This window comes from Giraffa tippelskirchi, chromosome 9 (assembly GCF_054371585.1).
Source record: "Giraffa tippelskirchi isolate mGirTip1 chromosome 9, T2T-mGirTip1v1.2.pri, whole genome shotgun sequence".
In the NCBI taxonomy this organism is placed as follows: Eukaryota; Metazoa; Chordata; class Mammalia; order Artiodactyla; family Giraffidae; genus Giraffa; species Giraffa tippelskirchi.
In genome coordinates this window covers 6,202,558-6,220,819 of record NC_137283.1, presented here as the reverse complement: position 1 = coordinate 6,220,819, position 18,262 = coordinate 6,202,558, and the positions used below count along the sequence as shown (strand labels likewise).

The following is an 18,262-nucleotide window of genomic DNA, read 5'->3' as shown; positions in this document are numbered from 1 at the left end:
AATGCCCTGTGGTTTCATATTTAAAGCAGTCATCTGCAAACAGCTTCATGTACATTTATGTTCTAACAAATCAGTAGCCATTTGAAAAAGTAATCAACATAGAAGAACAATACATTTCTGTGTTAAGAACCGCAATTACATGTTGATGGATTGCGTGTGCCTGCAGATTCCGAACTGGCTGAATTGTCTGTGTGCTTGGTATCTGACTTTAAAGCATCACTGTGTAACCCTCAAATATGGGACATATTTTTGAGTGCCTGTGTGAGTTCACAGTGGTGACCCAACTGCTTGGGTGCATGGATTGAAAACTAGGGAATCTGGTAGTTTTCCCCCTTTATTCATTCACTGAATAAATACTGAGTATCAGTGAAGTGTCAGGCACTTGTCTGTCTCTGGATAGGATAGAGTCAGGGGAGGGGGCTGAAACCAGACATTAAATTGGATAATCCTGTAAATGTAGATTCCCATGGGGGCTAAGGCCATGAGGGGCAAGTTCAAGGTGAGAACTTGTGGGAGGATTTGACCTGGTCAGGAGAAGCTTTCTCGTGTTAGTGGCACTTGAGTTGTTCCTGAAGTTACCGTGCAGTATAAATAGGGGAAGGAACCATGTTCTAGACACGGGGATGGCAAGTATTTTCAAGCTGATGAAGGACTGGCTTTTTTTCCCCTCCTTAATTGTGCCGTGATTTGATTTGAGACTGGTTCTGTGGCTTGGGTGTGCCTGCGGGTCAGATAGCGTCTGGACTTTTCTTTAATGAGACAAACCCAGTGATGGTGCAGTTGGATGCTGATGTGAAACCCAGTTGCACAGAGTTTCACTGTTGTTGGAATAACTGCTCCAGTTGGGGAAACAGCATGAGCAAAAGCCCTGTGGTGGGAGGCAGCTGGGGGAGCCGGCGTGGGTGGATCAGACAGTGGGAGGCCGGGAAAGCCGGCAGGGGCTGTGCTGAGCCTCTGGGCTCCAGGGGGAATGTGGGTCTCTGATGAAGACAGCTTGTGGAGAAGGGGAAGCTGTCTGGACTACTTTCTGCTGATAGATTGTGGGTGTCGATAGGCCAGGTACTCAGCTCCCAAGATTTGTTTGAGCCATTCAGACAACTAGCAGTTCCCCTGTTTCTCCCTTGGATATAGACCCCAGTGGCGTTGCGGCCTCCCAGAGTGGAGGGAATTCTTGCCCTGTTGTGTGAAAAGTGTTCTGTGGAAGGACCCGCTGGAGGTTAGAGAGCTCCGTGAGCACCTCTAGTTGCTGGTTGGACCAGCCCTGGGTCCCCATACAGCGTCCAGGCTGCCCCGGTGTCCAGCCCAGCTTGCTCCTTCCGGGGTGTGAATTTCAGGTGTTCCCGTGAAGTCACGTCGAACCTGTTACCAGATTCTGTGTCCCAGCGCCTGGCTCTTCTTTACCATCCTGAGGCTCACGTGTATCTGTGGGCATCGCAGCATATCCCGAATGGGCCTCTGTTCAGGAGCCACGACGAGCTCCATTCTGGCTTAAGAATCGGACGCGCTCTCGCCACCCAGGGTTGGCTTGTGTGGGTGTCTGGCAGGGACTTTGAGCTCCCAGCATCCTGGATTGGGACCCTTTATGTCAGCATGAGGATTCTGTTCCTTCTTTACTCGGAGAGAAAACCGACGCCCTGTGGTCTCCCCGCCCAGGTACTTTGTGCTGGATTTCGAGGCTGGCGTCCTGCAGTATTTTGTGAACGAGCAGGGCAAGCACCAGAAGCCTCGCGGGGCCCTGTCTCTTCCCGGCGCCATCGTGTCCCTGAGCGAGGAAGCGCCCCACATGCTGGTCGTGTACGCTGCCAACGGGGAGACGTACAAACTGCGAGGTATGTTCACCTCCCGGGAGCTTTGCAGACGGGCCCCGTGGGTTCACCGTTAACATGGTGGTCGCGCTCTGGTTTTACAGTTGTCTTTAAATCACATTGAACAGTTTGCCGTATTTGAGGACTCTGGTGACAGACACTGGCTCTCCTCCTCTTGAGGCGGGGAGAGGAGCTGAGATTAGGAAGTATTTGTCCTCGTTAACCGAGGAACTGGGGACAAATGCAAGGTGAGTGATCGCAAAGCTGGCTGAACCTTAGGACTTGGGCAGATTTTTCATATTAGCTCAGTATATGTTTGCTTGTACCTTATACGGTGACTCCTCAGTGCCCATGAGGCTGTGCTCTAAAGATAAAATAAGCCTTTCTATTTTTTTTTGTGGCTGCACTGCGTGACATGTGGGATCTTCCAGGACCAAGGATGGAACCCGTGCCCCTGCAGCGGAAGCACGGTTTCGTAACCAGTGGATAGCCAGGGAAGTCCAGACAAGCCGTTTAGGGATCATGGTGGGCACCTTCCTGGTGGTCCAGTGGCTAAGACTTTGCCTTGCAATGCAGGTGGTGCGGTTTTGATCCCTGGCTGGAGAAGCTGGGATCCCTTAGGCCTCACAGCCAAAAAGCCAAAACATGAAACAGAAGCAGTATGGTAACACGTTCAATAAAGACTTTAAAAATGGTCCCCATCAAAAAAATAAATAATAAAAAAAAAACAAAATAACAAATCTTTTATTTATTATTTTTAGAAAAGAGTCATGGTGTCCTCCATTCAGAGTTTTTCTAGAACCAGCTGTTAGTAAAGGCCCCTTCACTTGTACTTTATTTTGGAGGCTGCATCAAGCAACTCATGGGATGTTAGTTCCTAGTTCCCCGACCAGGGATTGAACCCAGGCCCTCAGCAGTGGTAACGCTGGGTCATAACCACTGGACCGCCAGAGAATCTCCCCTACGTGTACTTTATTTAACCCTCTGTGGCCCTAGAGCCTGGCGAAAAGCCAGCTGGTATTCTTTCCTGCTGTCCTCCGGTGGTTCTCTTTGCTTCTTGAAAGCTAGGAGCCCAGCATTTGGCCGCAACTGGAGGTACTAACTGGGGCTTCCCCAGTGGCTCAGCAGTGAAGAATTTGCCTGCAGGGCAAGAGATGCAGGCAGCATGGGTTTGATTCCTGGGTTGGAAAGATCCCCTGGAGGAGGGTATGGCAACCCACTCCAGTATTGCCTGGAGGATCCCATGGACAGAGGAGCCTGGTGGGCTACAGTCCCTAGGGTCACAAAGGGTCGGACACGACTGAAGTGACTGAGCAGACGCACACACGGAAGAACTAGCCGCCACCCCCACCAAGGCATATCCACTGCACAGATTTTCAGATGGGGCACACTTGTCTGCAGTGATGTGATTTGATTGCTAGACCATTCTACCAGCATTCTGTCACAGGTGCATTGCCGGAAAAATAGTCGTCTTCTCGCAGAATAACAAAACCAACCCTCAAACGCACATTTGCTCACATGTGCACACACACATACAGTCAGTGTTGTTAAGGTCTGAGGAAAGAAGTGTGTATTAAGTGCTGGGAGGTGGTTGGTAATCACACCTCTTGTGTGTGCTCAGCCATTCGGTCATGTCTGACTTTTTTGCAACCTCATGGACTATATATATATAGCCCGCTAGGCTCCTCTGTCCATGGAATTGCCCAGGCAAGAATACTGGAGTGGGTTGCCATTTCTTCCTCTAGGGGATCTTCCTGACCCAGGGATCAAACCCACCTCTCCTGCGTTGCAGGTAGATTCTTTACCGCAGAGTCATTGGGGAAACCTACGCCTTTTAACGTTTATTTAAGGGAAGGCTGAGTACAAAGAAAAGGCCCCTCATTCTTCGTGCTTGACCTGGGGGCTGACAGTGATGGGTCGGCCTTTGCAAAACCAGACTGAGGGCTTTGATTCCCCAATTCAGAGCTCAGTGTTTGCTGACTTTCCTCCAGGCTTTGCTACCGAGGGGTAGGCTAAGCTGCGGTTCCTTTATTATATTTGTACTTTATTTACTTTTGACTGGAGAAGACTCTTGGACAGCAGGGAGATCACACCAGTCAATCCTAAAGGAAATCAGTCCTGAATATTCATTGGAAGGACTGTTGCTGAAGCTCTAGTACTTTGGCCACCTGATGCAAAGAGCTGACTCATTGGAAAAGACCCTGATGCTGGGAAAAGCTGAGGGCAGGAGGAGAAGGGAGTGACAGAGGATGAGATGATTAGATAGTATCACTGACTCGATGGACATGAATTTGAGCAAACTCTGGGATATAGTGAAGGACAGGGAAGCCTGGTGTGCTGCAGTCCATGGGTTGCTGCAATGAGTCGGACATGACTTAGCAACTGAACAACAACAACTTTTGATCAAGCTGCAAGGCTCATGGGGTATTAGTTCCCCGACTAGGGATTGAACCCAGGCCCTTGGCAGTGAAAGCTCAGAGTCCTAATCGCTGGACCACCAGGGAATTCCCTGAGGTTCCTTTATTATCTGTATACAAGTCATATCTCAGGATCTATAAAACAATCCCCAAAACTTGTGAAATAAAAATGCCGTTAGTTGAAGAAAGTTTTTCAGTTTTGGGGAACCATGAGAAGAGTCATGGTTTCTTTGGAGATTTATGCAGTGCGTGTCCCCGATTTATATGGTCCTTGGTTTCGCTTTGCTGTTTATTGCTTAATAAATTGTCAAAGCAGAAACAATAGCAGGTGAAAAACTTAATGGCACTCCCTCCCCCCAACCCAGGGCTATCAGGGTTTATAAAAATGACACAACCCCATACAGAAGAACAGTCTAACCAGTTTGCCGATGGAGACATCTTTTTGCCTTTTAGCTGTTACTCTCTGGATTATTAAGCCCCAAACTTTTTTTTTTTTAGGATAGTTTTAATAGCAAACATCAAAGTTTTATTATCTGCATGAACTAATCATAAGGGCTAAATTTAGCTTAAACTTAGCCACTATAGCAAATGCAGGATACATTTCTGCTGCTTTTTGGCTGGTCCTTAGTCCATCCCCCAAGGATCTGGGCATTGATTTTCTCATTTCACATCTCGCTACACGTAGAGATGAATCTTGATGTTAATAGATGCACAGCTTTGAGGAATGTTTTGGGGGCAGAGCCTTTGGGTACTGCCACAACCCAGCAATGTTCCTGAGGAAAATGACTCTAGTTTTTGCAAAAATCCTTTTTTATTTGGAGTTGAGGTTCACCTGGTCTACACTTCCAGATTTCTTCACCTGAAGCTGAAGTTGGGTTTTACTGACAAATGACACTGAGGGTCATTTTTGTAAAAAGTGCAAACTTATAGGGGAATCATTCTGTTTTCTGCATAGAAAATGTTTTCAACATTTATGCAGTATTCTTTTAAAATATATATACAGTGAGTTATGCAATTAGATTAATTTGGATTTTATGAGACCCTGTTATGGATCCATGGTCTTTCAAGAAAATGAGTTTGCATATTTGAGAGATGGGGCTATAGATGGAAGATTGTGATGATGCAGTTGACTTGTCCTTAAAAGTCTCTTTAGGGAACAATTGAGGGTCTCTGAGGCAGCATTTGGTACCTTGTTCTGTCCAATCATAGTAACCCTTGAGAACACATATTAAAATGATAATTCAGCTGAATGCTTATTTTGTAAAGGCTGATAACTCCATAGCACAACTTCAGTAGATAACAAAAGGGCCCTAAAACACTACTCTGATCCTCCTATTAGCCACGTGTGGTGGCAGCATTAAAAACAATCATGTTTGTCTTCTCTGCTGCTTTTTAGAGAAGTAGAAAATACTTTTGCATAGCAGGTAAAAAAATGGCCAAATCGTTCTTAAGCATTTCAGAATACATTATTAATGTGGTTTAAGAGGGAATTTGGGGGTTACTTCTTCAGGGAAGCCTTCCTTAAGCACCTGTCCTAGGACTATATTAGGTACCCCACTATATACTATATAATGAAGCAAGGTGGGGTTTTTTTTGTGTGTGGGGGTTGTCTTTTCATTTTTGGGCTCCCCAAGTGGCTCAGTGGTAAATGCACCTGCCAGTGTAGGAGGCGCAAGAGAAGCAGGTTTGATTCCTGGGTCAGAGAGATCTCCTGGAGTAGGAAATGGCAACCCATTCCAGTATTCTTGCCTGGAAAATCCCACAGACAGAGGAGCCTGGTGGGCTGCAGTCCATGGATCGAAAAGAGACGTGACTGGGTGACTGAGTGCGCACACATGCCCCCTTTTTATTTTGTTTATTGTTTCCTTTACTGTGCAAAACCTTTTGAGTTTAAGTAAGTCCCATTTATTTTTGTTTTTATTTCCATTATTCTGGGAGGAAAAAGGTCTTGCTGCGAGGGTTCTGCTTATGTTTTCCTCTAGGCGTTTTATTGTCTCCAGTCTTCTGTTTAGGTCTTTAATCCATTTTGAGCTTATTTTTGCATATGGTGTTAAAAGAATGGTCTAATTTCATTTTTTTTACATGTAATTGTCCAGTTTTCCTAGCACCATTTGTTGAAGAAACTTTCCAACTTTAATGTAGACTTGCCTTCTTTGTCATAGATTATTTGATCATAGATGTATGGGTTAAGGTGGTTTTTTCTTTTTTTTTTAATTTATTTGACTGTGCCAGGTCTTAGTTGCAGCATGTGGGATCTAGTCCCCTGACCCGGGGATTGAACTCAGGCCCCCTGCATTGCGAGCACAGAGTCTTAGCCACTGGCCCACCCGGGAAGTCCCAGGTTAAGGTGTTTTAACAGAGCATCTTTGCAGCCGTTTAGACATGCCCCACCAAAAAGCAAATTCCACCTCTTACCCTCTTCTAATGACAAGAAATATTATTCATTTTTCTTCTGCTTGGAATTTCTGAGTTTGGTGTTTATTAGTTGAAAAGAGACATTTAAAAAATGTGTTAGGGTAATAGAAATGCTACCCTGTGGATGAACCTCAAAAAATGTTAAGCTAAGTAAAATAAGGCAGTCACAAAGACCACATATGCATGATCCCATTCATATGGAATGTCTAGAATAGGCAGATCTCTGAGACAGAAAGCAGATTAGCAGTTTCCTAGGGATGGGAGAGGGGGTGAGAGGAGAGAAATGGGAAGAGACTGCTGATGGGAACAGGATTCTTTGAGGGATCCTAAAAATATTTTAAACCAAGATTATGGTCACAGTTGTACTATTTGGTAAATATATTAATACTAGAAATCACTCCATACTAAAAACAGGTGAATTTTACATATGTAAATTCTATCTCAATAAAGCTGTTTAAAAATCTGTTAGGAATGTAAAAATATCTATTTATTTATATAACTGTGTTGGGTCTTACTTGTGGCATGGGGGATCTAGTTCCCTGCCCAGCGATCGAACCCCAGCCCCCTGCATTGGGAGCCTGGAGTCTTAGCCACTGGACCACTTTAGAAATTTTTGTGAAAATAATATAGGTGTGCTGATTCAACTCAGTTCAATTACTCAGTTGTGTTTAACTCTTAGAGACCCCCTGGACTGCAGCACGCCAGGCTTCCCTGTCCATCACCAACTCCCGGAGTAGTGTACTGATTACTTTTGGAGAAATTGATCTGTATAGGCTCAATGAATTCCATCCAGGAAAAAGAAATCCTGAAAATCCCTTTAAGTTTCTCAATAGAACTGTAGAAATTTCTTTAAAAACAGGGGGAGATTTTTGGTTAAGACTTGGTGTCTGCTGTTTTTTGGCGTGAGTACAATCTGTGTTTGCCTTTCCTTCCTTCATCTCCAGGCCCCCAAGCCCTCAGGTGTCTGTAGAAACAGGTTGGATGTGTTTTGGCTCAATTGCTACAAGCCTTTGTTTCTGTTTCAGCTGCTGATGCAAAAGAGAAACAGTTCTGGGTGACTCAGCTTCGAGCTTGTGCCAAATACCACATGGAGACGAATTCAAAGGTAAGTAACTGTGGAAATGGGGTTACCGGGGGCAGGTTGCCCCAGCTAGGATGGCTCCCGTTCAGCCCAGGATTGGCTTCTTTGGGGAGCTGTTTTCCGTATTATCTTTAAAGTTCGCCACCATCAGGAATTCATACGTGTCCCGTGACATTTACATTTAAAGCCGAGAGACAAGTGGGAGGATTTGCTTATACGTAGAGTGAGGGGGCAGGCATAGACTCGATGGGAGCTGATTCTGGAAAGACACTTCTAGAGCTTTCTGTGCTGTCCGTTTAGGCAGCCGGTCGTTGGTCTGCAGAGAACTTGAGCAGGTGGTTTCACTGTGGCAGCAGAGGAGTCGGGTTTACTGTTCCCGAAGACTCGTCGTCTCAGATCCTTAAATAAGATGAGACCCCAGATTGTTGAGGCGCTTCTGCCTCTAAGTGTGTCGGCATGTTCTCGGGTACTTTGGCATCCAAGTGGGACTTACTGTCTCTTCAGGATTCAATCTGAGATCTTGGATCAGATGTGCAGGGAGTAGGAGGAAGGAGATAGGCATTCTCACGGATTATTCAGAGGATCCCCTATCATTAAACACAGAAAATAGAGAAGGTAAAAAACCATCTGATATTGCTTATGCGTGGTGCTCACTCACTTCAGTCGTGTCGGACTCTTTGCGACCCTCTGGATGGTAGCCCGCTAGGCTTCTCTGTCCGTGGGACTCTCCGTGTAAGAACACTGGAGTGGGTTGCCATGGTGCCCTCCACGGGGTCTTCCCCGACCCAGGGATCAAACCCACATTTCTTAGGCCGCCTACATTGGCAGCCGGGTTCTTTACCACTAGTGCCACCTGGGAAACCGGATATTGCTTATATGTAGAATCTAAGAAATAACACAAATGAATATATGTACAAAACAGAAACAAACAGACTTGGGGAATGGAAAACAGGCTTGGGGTTACCAAAGGGAAGGGGAAGGGATATATAGAAGTATGGGATTAAGAAAGATAAACATACACATAAAACAGATGAGCGACAAGGATTACTGTGCAGCACAGGGAATTCAGTGTCGTGGCATAATCTAAATGGAATATAATCTGAAGAAAACAATCACTTTGCTGTATACCTGAAACGAACACAATATTGTAAATCAACTATATTTCAGTTAAAATGCATAAAAAATATTTGCCTGATGAATTTTTTCAGGGCAGGAAATACTTGTTAAAATTACTATTCAAAGGGCTACCCCTTTTATATCATTAGTTCAAGCTTAGTTATGATATTCCGTTGCAGTCTTTTTCTGTATTCCATGCAGCTGATAGGAAGACCCACGCTGAAAACTTCTTAGGATTCCATTTCTTGTAACCTGTCTGCTCGTGGAAATGTCTTGTATAGATACACCTCTCTGTTCTGCCTCCAAATATAACCTGAAACGATTTCTTCACAGTGATTTCTTCATTTTTTTCTTTCTTCTCCTTGACTCGCTTACTACAGTTGCACTCACTGTAATGCCCCTTTAGACTTGCCCCCACTGGGGTCTGGGTAACCATAAGGAGGGCTTCTTCTCTTTTAAAAAATGTATTTTGTTGAAGGATAATTGATTTACAATGTTGTGGTAGCTTCTGCTCTGCAGCCGAGTGATTCAATTGTATATGCATTCTTTTCCATATTCTTTCCCATTATGGTTCATCACAGGATATTGACTATAGTTCCCCATGCTATACAGCAGGACAGTTTTTGTTTAGCCATCCTATATATAATAGTTCGCATCTGCTAATCTCAAACTCCCCATCCTTCCCTCTCCCATTCCCTACCCCTTGGCAGCCGCAAGGCTATTCTGTTTATGTCTGAGTCTCTTTCTGTTTTGTAGATAAATTCATTTATGTCATATTTTACATTCCACCTATGTGATATCGTATGGTATTTGTCTTTGTCTGCCTTACTTCACTTAGTATGATCATCTCTGGTTCCACCCATGGCGCTGCCAATGGCATTGTTTCATTCTTTTCTATGACTGGGTCTTATTCCAGTGTGTGTGTACGTGTGTGTGTGTACACACACCATCACATATTCTTTATCCATTTATCTGTTTATGGACTCGATGTTGCTTCCATATCTTGGCTATTGTGAAGAGTACTGCTGTGAACACTGGGGTGCGTGTGGTTTTGTCTGGATATATGGTAGGGACCCACTTTTAAAGCTTTTCTCTCTGGCCTCCTTTATTTTCTAGGAATTATAGTAGGCGTTCTGGACATTTCATCAATATTTTATAAATACCTAGGCAGGGCAGTATAAAGTTATTTTCTTTTTCTATGTATCATTTTACTTTTTGTAAAATAGAACAGAAGGGGATAAGATATAAAGGACATACCTTTACCTGTCGCTCATTGGAGATGGCTGTTCTTTGCTGAATCAGCCTAGTAAATTTAGGTGTGTGTGAGAATGTGTGTGTGTGGATCTGCAACTCTCAGATGTTTTTTATACAAATGGATCCTATCATGCACACTGTTGTACATTTTGTTCTTTTCATTTACTAATATATCTTGGAGATTTTCCCCTGCTGGATATCTGCATCTGCTACACTCTGGTTAGGATGGCCAGACGCTGTTCTGCGGGGTGGATGTCAGAGCTTTAAGTCCATCACTGATGGATGCTTAATTTGAATGTGGTTGTTGTACATGATGCTGTAATAAACATCTTTGGAGACTCCTCTTCTAGTGCCTCTAGGGGTGTATGTCTATGAATTCGTATCAGTGGAAATACTGGGTCATGGAGAATGTATCTTCTGAATTTTCATAGTCATTGCTAAACTCTCTTCTTCAGAAGTTGTCCTGACTTGTACTTCCATCCGTTCTGTGTGTAAGGATGTTTCTTCCCCCTTTTACTAACCATAGCTCTCATGAACATTGAGTTTTCGGTAGTCTCATGGATAAAAAAATGGGCCCTCGTGATTTTCATTTTCACTTCTAAAATCATGACTGGAGCTGAGTATATTTCCAGGGGTTTACTGGCCACTTGTGTTTCTCTTATGTAAACTGCCTGTTGATATCCTTCACCGACTTTTCTGTTGAATTCGTCTTTTCTTCTTGATTTGCAGTAGCTGTGTATGTGTTAAGTCTGTGTGTCCTTTGCCCGTCATTTGTACTGTAGGTATTTTCCCCTAGTAGGTAACTTGTATTTTGACTTTGAATACATTCTTTTGCTCTGTAGAATATTTTTGTAGTCAAATTTACAAACATTTTCATTTTGGGGTTTTGGATTTGCATCGTGTTTTGAAAGAGCTTCTCTGTTGCAAAATTAAGAAAACACTCTTCAGTTTTCTTCCAGTGAATTTATAGTTTAATTATCATGTGTAAATCATGCATTCATTTGGAATTTATTCTGGGTGTAAGAATTGAGGTGGGGAAACCAGTTTTAAGTGTGTTGATATTTTGAGAGATCACTGCAGACCCAGTGTTAGTAGAAATAGAATCTGAAGATTTTCTGAAGGAGTAGCTTTAAGAATCTGGATTGATCTGTTAACATTAAAACCCAAATAAATAATAACTAAGAAGTTAGGGCCTGTAGGATTCCTGACTTGAGAACTGGAGGGAAGATAAGCCATCACTGCTCATTTATAGCATGGCAACTGGGGTCAATTAGGGAAGAATCGTTTTTAAATTGTGAACAGACCTTGTAATGCAGCAGAAGTATGATCAAGTCCAAGTCTGCTCAAGCAGAAGCAGTGAAAATTAAGTTAGGCTTGAAGTGAATATCAACTTGATACCCAGTTCACTGAAGGATGGCTGCTGAATTTGTATTGTGCTTGCTGGGAACACAAGTTAAGCCTTCCCTTCCCTGGGTTCCTCTCATCCTCTCTGAGAACACTCTCCATACAGCTGCTTGGAATTTTACCTTTAAAAACAAATATTGTGGGACTTCCCTGGTGGTCCAGTGGTCAAGACTTTGCCTTCCAGTGTAAGGGGTGTGGGTTCAATCCCTGGTTCGGGGGGCTAAGATCCCCCATGCCAGGGACATAAAACAGAACATAAAGCAGAACATAAAACAGAAGCAATATTGTAACAAATTCAATAAACGCTTTAAAAATGGCCTACATGAAAAGAAAACCCACTTAAAAACACTTCACCTGATATCATGTATTAATGCATATATGTGGGATCTAGAAAAATGGTTTAGATGATCTTATTTGCAAAGCAGAGATAGAGACATAGACGTAGAGGACAAACGTATGGACACCAAGGGGTGGGTGGGGGGTGGGAGGAAGTGGGAGACTGGGGTTGACATATATACATTATTGATGCTACGCATAAAATAGAGAACTAAAGAGAACCTACTGCACAGCACCGGGAGCTCCACTCAGTGATCTGGTGACCTAAGTGGGGAGGAAGTCCAAAAAAAGAGGGGATATGTGTATACAAGAGGCTGATTCACTTTGCTATACAGCAGAAAGTAATACAGCATTGTAAAGCAACCATACACTAATAAAAATGTTTAAAAGCTTTTTTGATTTAGAATCAACTATTGCCTGGAACAAATATTTAGGCAGATGAAGTGGAGTTATCATTCAGACTCAACCTGGTGAGAGTTTCAAGAGAAATCAGATTTATTTGGGGCTGTGCAGGGCTTTAAAGATGACCAATCCAGCCCTAGATGCTTGGACAAACTCCTCAGGGACAACAGGTGTGTTTTTGATGCATTTGTGTGGGTGTGTACCTGCTTTCACATAGGCTGTGTTCTTTTCAGATGGCCACACAGAGAACTTAGGGTCCTTCAAAATCAACAGAAGCAAATATTGGAGGGTAGGGTGGTGTGTTAGAGGAACTTATGAATAATACAGATTCCAGGTTACTTTGCCCTGTGTGGGAAGTGGGATGATGAGGACAATAGCCAAGCCATTGAAGAGTGTTTAAAGGAAGTTCAGATTTTTAAGGTCGTAGTTTTACTAGCTTTCATTCTGGCCAGGTAAAGGAATTTTCAGAGGCTCAACTTGATGGAAACGCAAGGTATTTTTTAACGCTTCTTTGGTTTTTCTCATCCAGATATGGAAGGTGTATTCGCTTGTGGGGGTGACCCATAGACTAAGTTCATGAGTGTCCTCTGATGCTAACTGGACGTTAGTCCCAGGTGGCATTAGTGGTAAAGAATCTGCCTGCCAATACAGGAGACTCAAGAGACATGGGTTCAATCCCTGGGTTGAGAAGATCCTCTGGAAAAGGGAATGACAACATACTGTAGTATTCTTGTCCGGTGAATCCCACGGACAGAAGAGCCTGACAGGCCACAGTCCATAGGGTTGCAGAGAGTCGGACACGGCTGAACTGACTGAGCTCACACACACCCACCAGCTCCTAAAGGATGAACATGTGCACGAGGGGATGGTTATCGCTGCCTCTGAAGTTGAATCTCCAACCACCCCCGCAACAGGGAGAGAGGGGGTGTGGGGTTCAAACTTGGGGGGTGCCCAGGGCTCCCTTTATGCTCAGCTGCCTCCTTTCTGACCAGCGCCCCCATCCCCACCAGAAACATACTCCTGTTACAAGCTCACCGCTGACAGCTTGTGAAGGCATTTTTCCCCCTGTAATGGAAGTAGCATTTTTTTTTTTTTTTTTTAATTTGTGAATGTTTCCTATACACAATACCAAAAAATTGCCCCAAATCCCAGCCACAGACCTAATCTCTGATGATGCTGTTTGGGTGTGTATCCTTCCAGACCCTTTTCTTCGGAGGGAAATAGAGGTCACGTGGCTCCATGTGCGGGGCCGTCCTTCCAGTCTTTTCCATACATGCTTGTGCACACAACGCACACGCTTTTTCTCGTGAGGAGCTCGCCTCTCCTGAGGGTGGACTCTGAGACCAGGCTTTATCCATGGGTCTGTCCTCTGTTTGGGTTGGTTTGTCTTTACAGTGACTGGACAAGGTCGTGATCCTGACCTGTGTCTCAGAACATTTCTGGGTTCTTCCTTTTATCGTCCTATCACTTGTCACCCTTTATTCGTTTTCCTGCTATTGTTTAGATCCAGATGGAAATTCGAGGAAACAAGGGAAGTCTTTTTTTTCTAATATTTGCAGAGTATATGTCTTTTATTTATTTATTTGTCTGTGTTGAGTGTTTGTTATGACACTTGGGAGATTTGTTGCATCATGTGGGATCTTTTGTTGAGTTGGGTGGACTCCAGAGTGCATGGGCTCAGGAGCTGCAGTGTGCAGGCTTGGTTGCCCGCATGGCATGTGGGATCTTAAGTTTCCCAACCAGGGATCGAGTCTGCATCCTCTGCATTGGAAGGCAGATTCCTTTTATTTTTTTAAGATTTATTTATTGTTGGCTGTGCTGGGTCTTTGTTGCTGTGTGGGCTTTTCCTAGTAGTGGCGAGTGTCTACTCTCTAGTTTGGGTGCATGCGCCCCTCATTGCAGTGGCTTCTGTTGGTGCAGAGCACCGGCTCAGTTGCTGTGGCACAGGGGCTTAGTTGCTCCATGGTATGTGGGATCTTCCTGGACCAGAAACCAAATCCATGTCTCCTGCCTTGGCAAGTAGAATCTTAACCACTGAGCCACCAGGGAAGTCCCACCAAGGGAAATCTTGCCTGAGATGGATCCATCTAAAAACATGGAAAATGTAACTTAAAAAAAAAAAAAAAAAAAATCTATGGGGATATTAAGTAAGGAAAAGTAGATATTTGGGGGCATTTGAAGCAGTTCATAATATTGTATTTGAAACCCTTTCTTTGGGCTGACAAGGCCCAGTTCTGGCTCCATCCTTGCATGACTATTTATGGCTCCAATTATCTGGTTCCCAGGCTGACTTCTGCGAGCAGACCCCAGCCAACTCATCCACTCAGGAATGCAGTAGGTCCTCGGAAATTTTGTCTGGTGGTGTTTGAAGACACCGTGGCTAGATCAGATAGGTATATGGTTAGGCCTCCTCATCCTTGCTACGGAATTCTAAATTAAAACACAAATTTTGGGGTGGAGGATTATGCTGATTTAGAAATGGAGGAATGTGATTGTCTCATATAGGATTTTAAATTTATTATAAATCTTGGGAGGTCTTGAATGAGCTGGAAAGCTGCTGAGTTTCAGGGAGTGTTGATATAAATATTCATGGTGAAAGCTGCCCGATTCACAAGTATCTTTCTTTTTCCTTTTTTTTTTCTCCTTCCCCTGGAATGATAGTTGATGTACAATTCATGTGAGACTTCTTGGTTTAAGAGCACCATCTCCTGCATGGAAGGGGGAGTGGCTGGGGTCTCGTGACCCCAGGACTGGGCGGGACTTCTCTTTGTCTCTCCTGGAAGCTAGTGTCCAGTGAGGACCTGCCCATCTTACATAAATCCCCTGTGACAGTGGGCACTGGTGATACAGTCCCTAACTCACACCCCTGCTTTTGTCATGACATCTGGTCTACCTTCCCTGTCTCAGTGATGTAGGGCTTCCATGAGGGCAAGACGGGAGGGTTATTGGACAGGAGAAAGGAGGCTGAAGAGTGATGGGGTGGCAAACTGGCTCACACTGGTCACCCCCATGTCCCCTCTGGCTCAGGAAAGCATGCTCTGTGAGGACCTTCTATCCTGAAAGCACAGGAGTAGGTGGGCTGGTGACCTCACCCCTGGCAGCCATGTTGCCACGTGCAGGGAATCCAGTTGGGGGGCATTTATCTAGGGAGGTGTGGGGGATGTGTGGACTATTTCTGGGAGAGGCTTATCTGTTCTGGGGAGGTATGGGTGGGGAATTGGATCAGACTGTGTGTGAATTCCACAGCCTTGGGTGAAGAATGAGGAGGAGATGTGAAGCTGCTGTTTAATTGGTTCTCCCAGGAAACTTGGTTTCTGCTGACGAATGACTGCAACTTTCCCGACTGTCTGCTACCCTGGGGTGTGAGCCAGAGGGCTTTGGGGAGATGCTTAGCTGTCTTGGCTGCGAGGCCTCACAACAGGAAGCACCTGCTGCCTGAACTAACCCAGTGGCATCTGTAGAATCTGAAACCACATGGTTGTGAGGGACTTAAGATGTCATCCGTTCCTGGCCCCACCTTATCCCACCACCTGCACAGAGACGCACACTAGAATATTTACGGTAATCGTGAAGAAATGTGAGCTGGAAAACAGCCCCCGGTTCTGTTCACCTAGAGGGGCCACTGCTGCTGGCTCGTTGAGGGAATGCTAAGGGTTGATGGAGTAATATAACAAAGGACATCAAATACTTCTCTTTTATGAGTAAACACATTTGAGATCCCTCTGAACTGTTTGAACAGCTCAGAAGTAACAGAATGATTAAAAAGTGGGAAAGGAACCCAAACTCCTCCTGCTCCCCATGTCTAAAAACAGTGGCTGTAAGGAATAGGACAAACGTGTGTGTGTTCTCAGACAGGAGATATGTCCTAAAACTGTGTGGTCCAATATGGAGGCCTCAGGCCAGGTGAGGCTGTTTAAATGGAAATTATTGGAAAATAAATTTGAAATCCAGTCTCTCAGTCTCGGCTACTTTCCAGGTGCTCAGGAACCACACTTGGCTGATGGCTGCAGTACTAGACGGCACAAGGACAGAATGTTTTCCGTCATCACAGAAGGTTCTGTGGGGCAGAGCTAATGAAGCTTCAGTTATGGCTTTATGGTTTCCAAGGAGGAGCTTACCAGTGTCCAGTGTGATCTGTTCTTGTGCCGTAGACAGTGTTTTGCTTTCTTTAAATCTGAAAAGGTTGATTGGCACCTCCCAACCCCTCTGTCCTTCCTTCAGGGCCTCCCCTGCATCCTCCTGGTCGGGAGTTTTTGTCTACCCCCTCGACCTTGGCATTCCCTATTCATTCACTTAGGCCATGGACTTGACTGTGCAACAGGGATCCTGACCTCACTTGTCTGAAGGCAGGAACTGGTGTTCTCATGTGATCAGATTCCTCTCCATACTCACCGCACTGCAGCTGTTCACCAGGAAAACTAGTTTTAGGTGGTGTTTTTTTTTTTTTTAACTTTTATTTGCATTTGTCTTTTTGCAGAATTTATTCCTGGGCCATAAGTTTCTCCTGGAATATCTTTTTCTTTCTGTACAACCTCCTTGCCTCATTTAGGGAGAATTTGCTCTTTTTCAGGAAGGATCATCTCAGTGTGACCAGGAGAGCTCATGTATGGGTTGATCCGACCATGAGCTCTGTAAGTCCTGCGCCCCATCTTGGGGGCTTTGTTCACCTGGATGTGCTCATGGTTCAGGGGATCTACATCTAGACCCTGAAGTTCAGCAGTACTGTCTGTGTTTGTTTGTTTTTTTTTTGACTGAGCCCTGTGCCATGTTGCATGTTCCCTGACGAGGGATTGAACCCACACACCCTGCATTGGAAAGGTGGAATCTTAACCACTGGACCATCAGGGAAGTCCTACCCTGCATTCTTGAACACGTGCAGTAAAAATTCAGCCCTCGTTTGGGGCCATCCACCTTGCATCCAGTCCCACTGTTGGGCTTGGGCACACCTACCAGCTCTTTCACTGGATCAACAGAGTGGTGCCCATCACTTCTGTAAATTTAGGGACATTCTTCACATACTTGGTGGCTCTTTGAATATGCATATCCTTTACCACCTGGGCAACTTCACAAGTGTTCTTAAAACGATCATGAAGCTCTTATTTGCACGGTTTTGTGGGGGTTTTCTGGGTCAGGTGAAGAGCAAGCCATTTTCAGTGGTCACCTAGGGGCTGCTTACTGGAAAAGCTGGTCTGAGCTTTTGTGAGGCGCAGAGGAGCAAGGGCAGGGTGCCCGTGGTGCTGATCCCTGGCGCACATGACCCTTACCGGCACCCTCTTCCTAAGACGAAGTCCAGAGCTTTCCCTTGGTGAGGGCTGCCCCTCACAGGTCAGGTCTGCTTTCTCCCCTACCACCGTCAGGCACAAAGGGTTCCAGACACTCGCCCCCGCCCCCCCCCACCCAGGCACACCCCGGTCCTTCCTGCTTCTGTGCTGTCTGCTGCACTAGGAACTGCCTCTCCCTCTCCTTCCTGGGCTGAAGAACCATGTGGTCAGCAAGGCTCATAGAGTTCTTTGATGCCTTCCTGACCTGCCTGCTCAGCGTGGATCTGCTCTCCCTGCGCTCCTGTATATACCAGGACACACCTGTATGACCGCACTTCTCACGGTAAGGGGGGGTGTGTGTGTGTGTGTACGCACACACCCGCACACGTCAGCTGTGTTCTTAACACTCAGGACTGCGGGGAAATCAGGGCTGCCGCCTGCATATCTGCCACTGTCACGACAAGTCGTGATGGAGATACAGCACTTGGTGCATTTGAAGCGCTTAATAATGATGTCAGCTCTGCTTCCTCTTCCTCACTCCTCCTGGCATGTGTGTGAGTAACAGGAGTGTTAGTAGTGGTAGTGGTGCTGGATTTGGGTTCCCTAAATTATATTCAAGTTATCATATTCTAATTTTTCTTGAATATTGCAGTATTTTATATTAAGTATCTGAGGATTCCTTTTTTAAGAATACAGTTGCTTTACAATGTTGTGTGTGTTCCTGCTGCACAGCGAGGTGAATCAGCTGTGTATGTACATTTATCCCCTCCC

General features: G+C 45.0%; 1 protein-coding gene across 16 annotated transcripts in view; it reads left to right on the top strand.

The window, feature by feature from the left end:
• Positions 1-18,262, top strand: part of OSBPL10 (oxysterol binding protein like 10) — a 330,377-nt gene that overhangs the window by 110,427 nt on the left and 201,688 nt on the right. For 14 of the 16 annotated variants that reach the window (XM_081526990.1, XM_081526981.1, XM_081526980.1 and 11 more), the window contains 2 exons: positions 1,654-1,829; positions 7,663-7,742. In XM_081526990.1, coding sequence (XP_081383116.1) covers positions 1,784-1,829; positions 7,663-7,742 — 126 coding nt within the window. In that variant the 5' untranslated portion in view covers positions 1,654-1,783. Of the gene's footprint in view, positions 1-1,653; positions 1,830-7,662; positions 7,743-17,699; positions 17,835-18,262 lie in introns of those variants that run through there. The other 2 variants (XM_081526985.1, XM_081526986.1) reach the window with 2 other exon arrangements.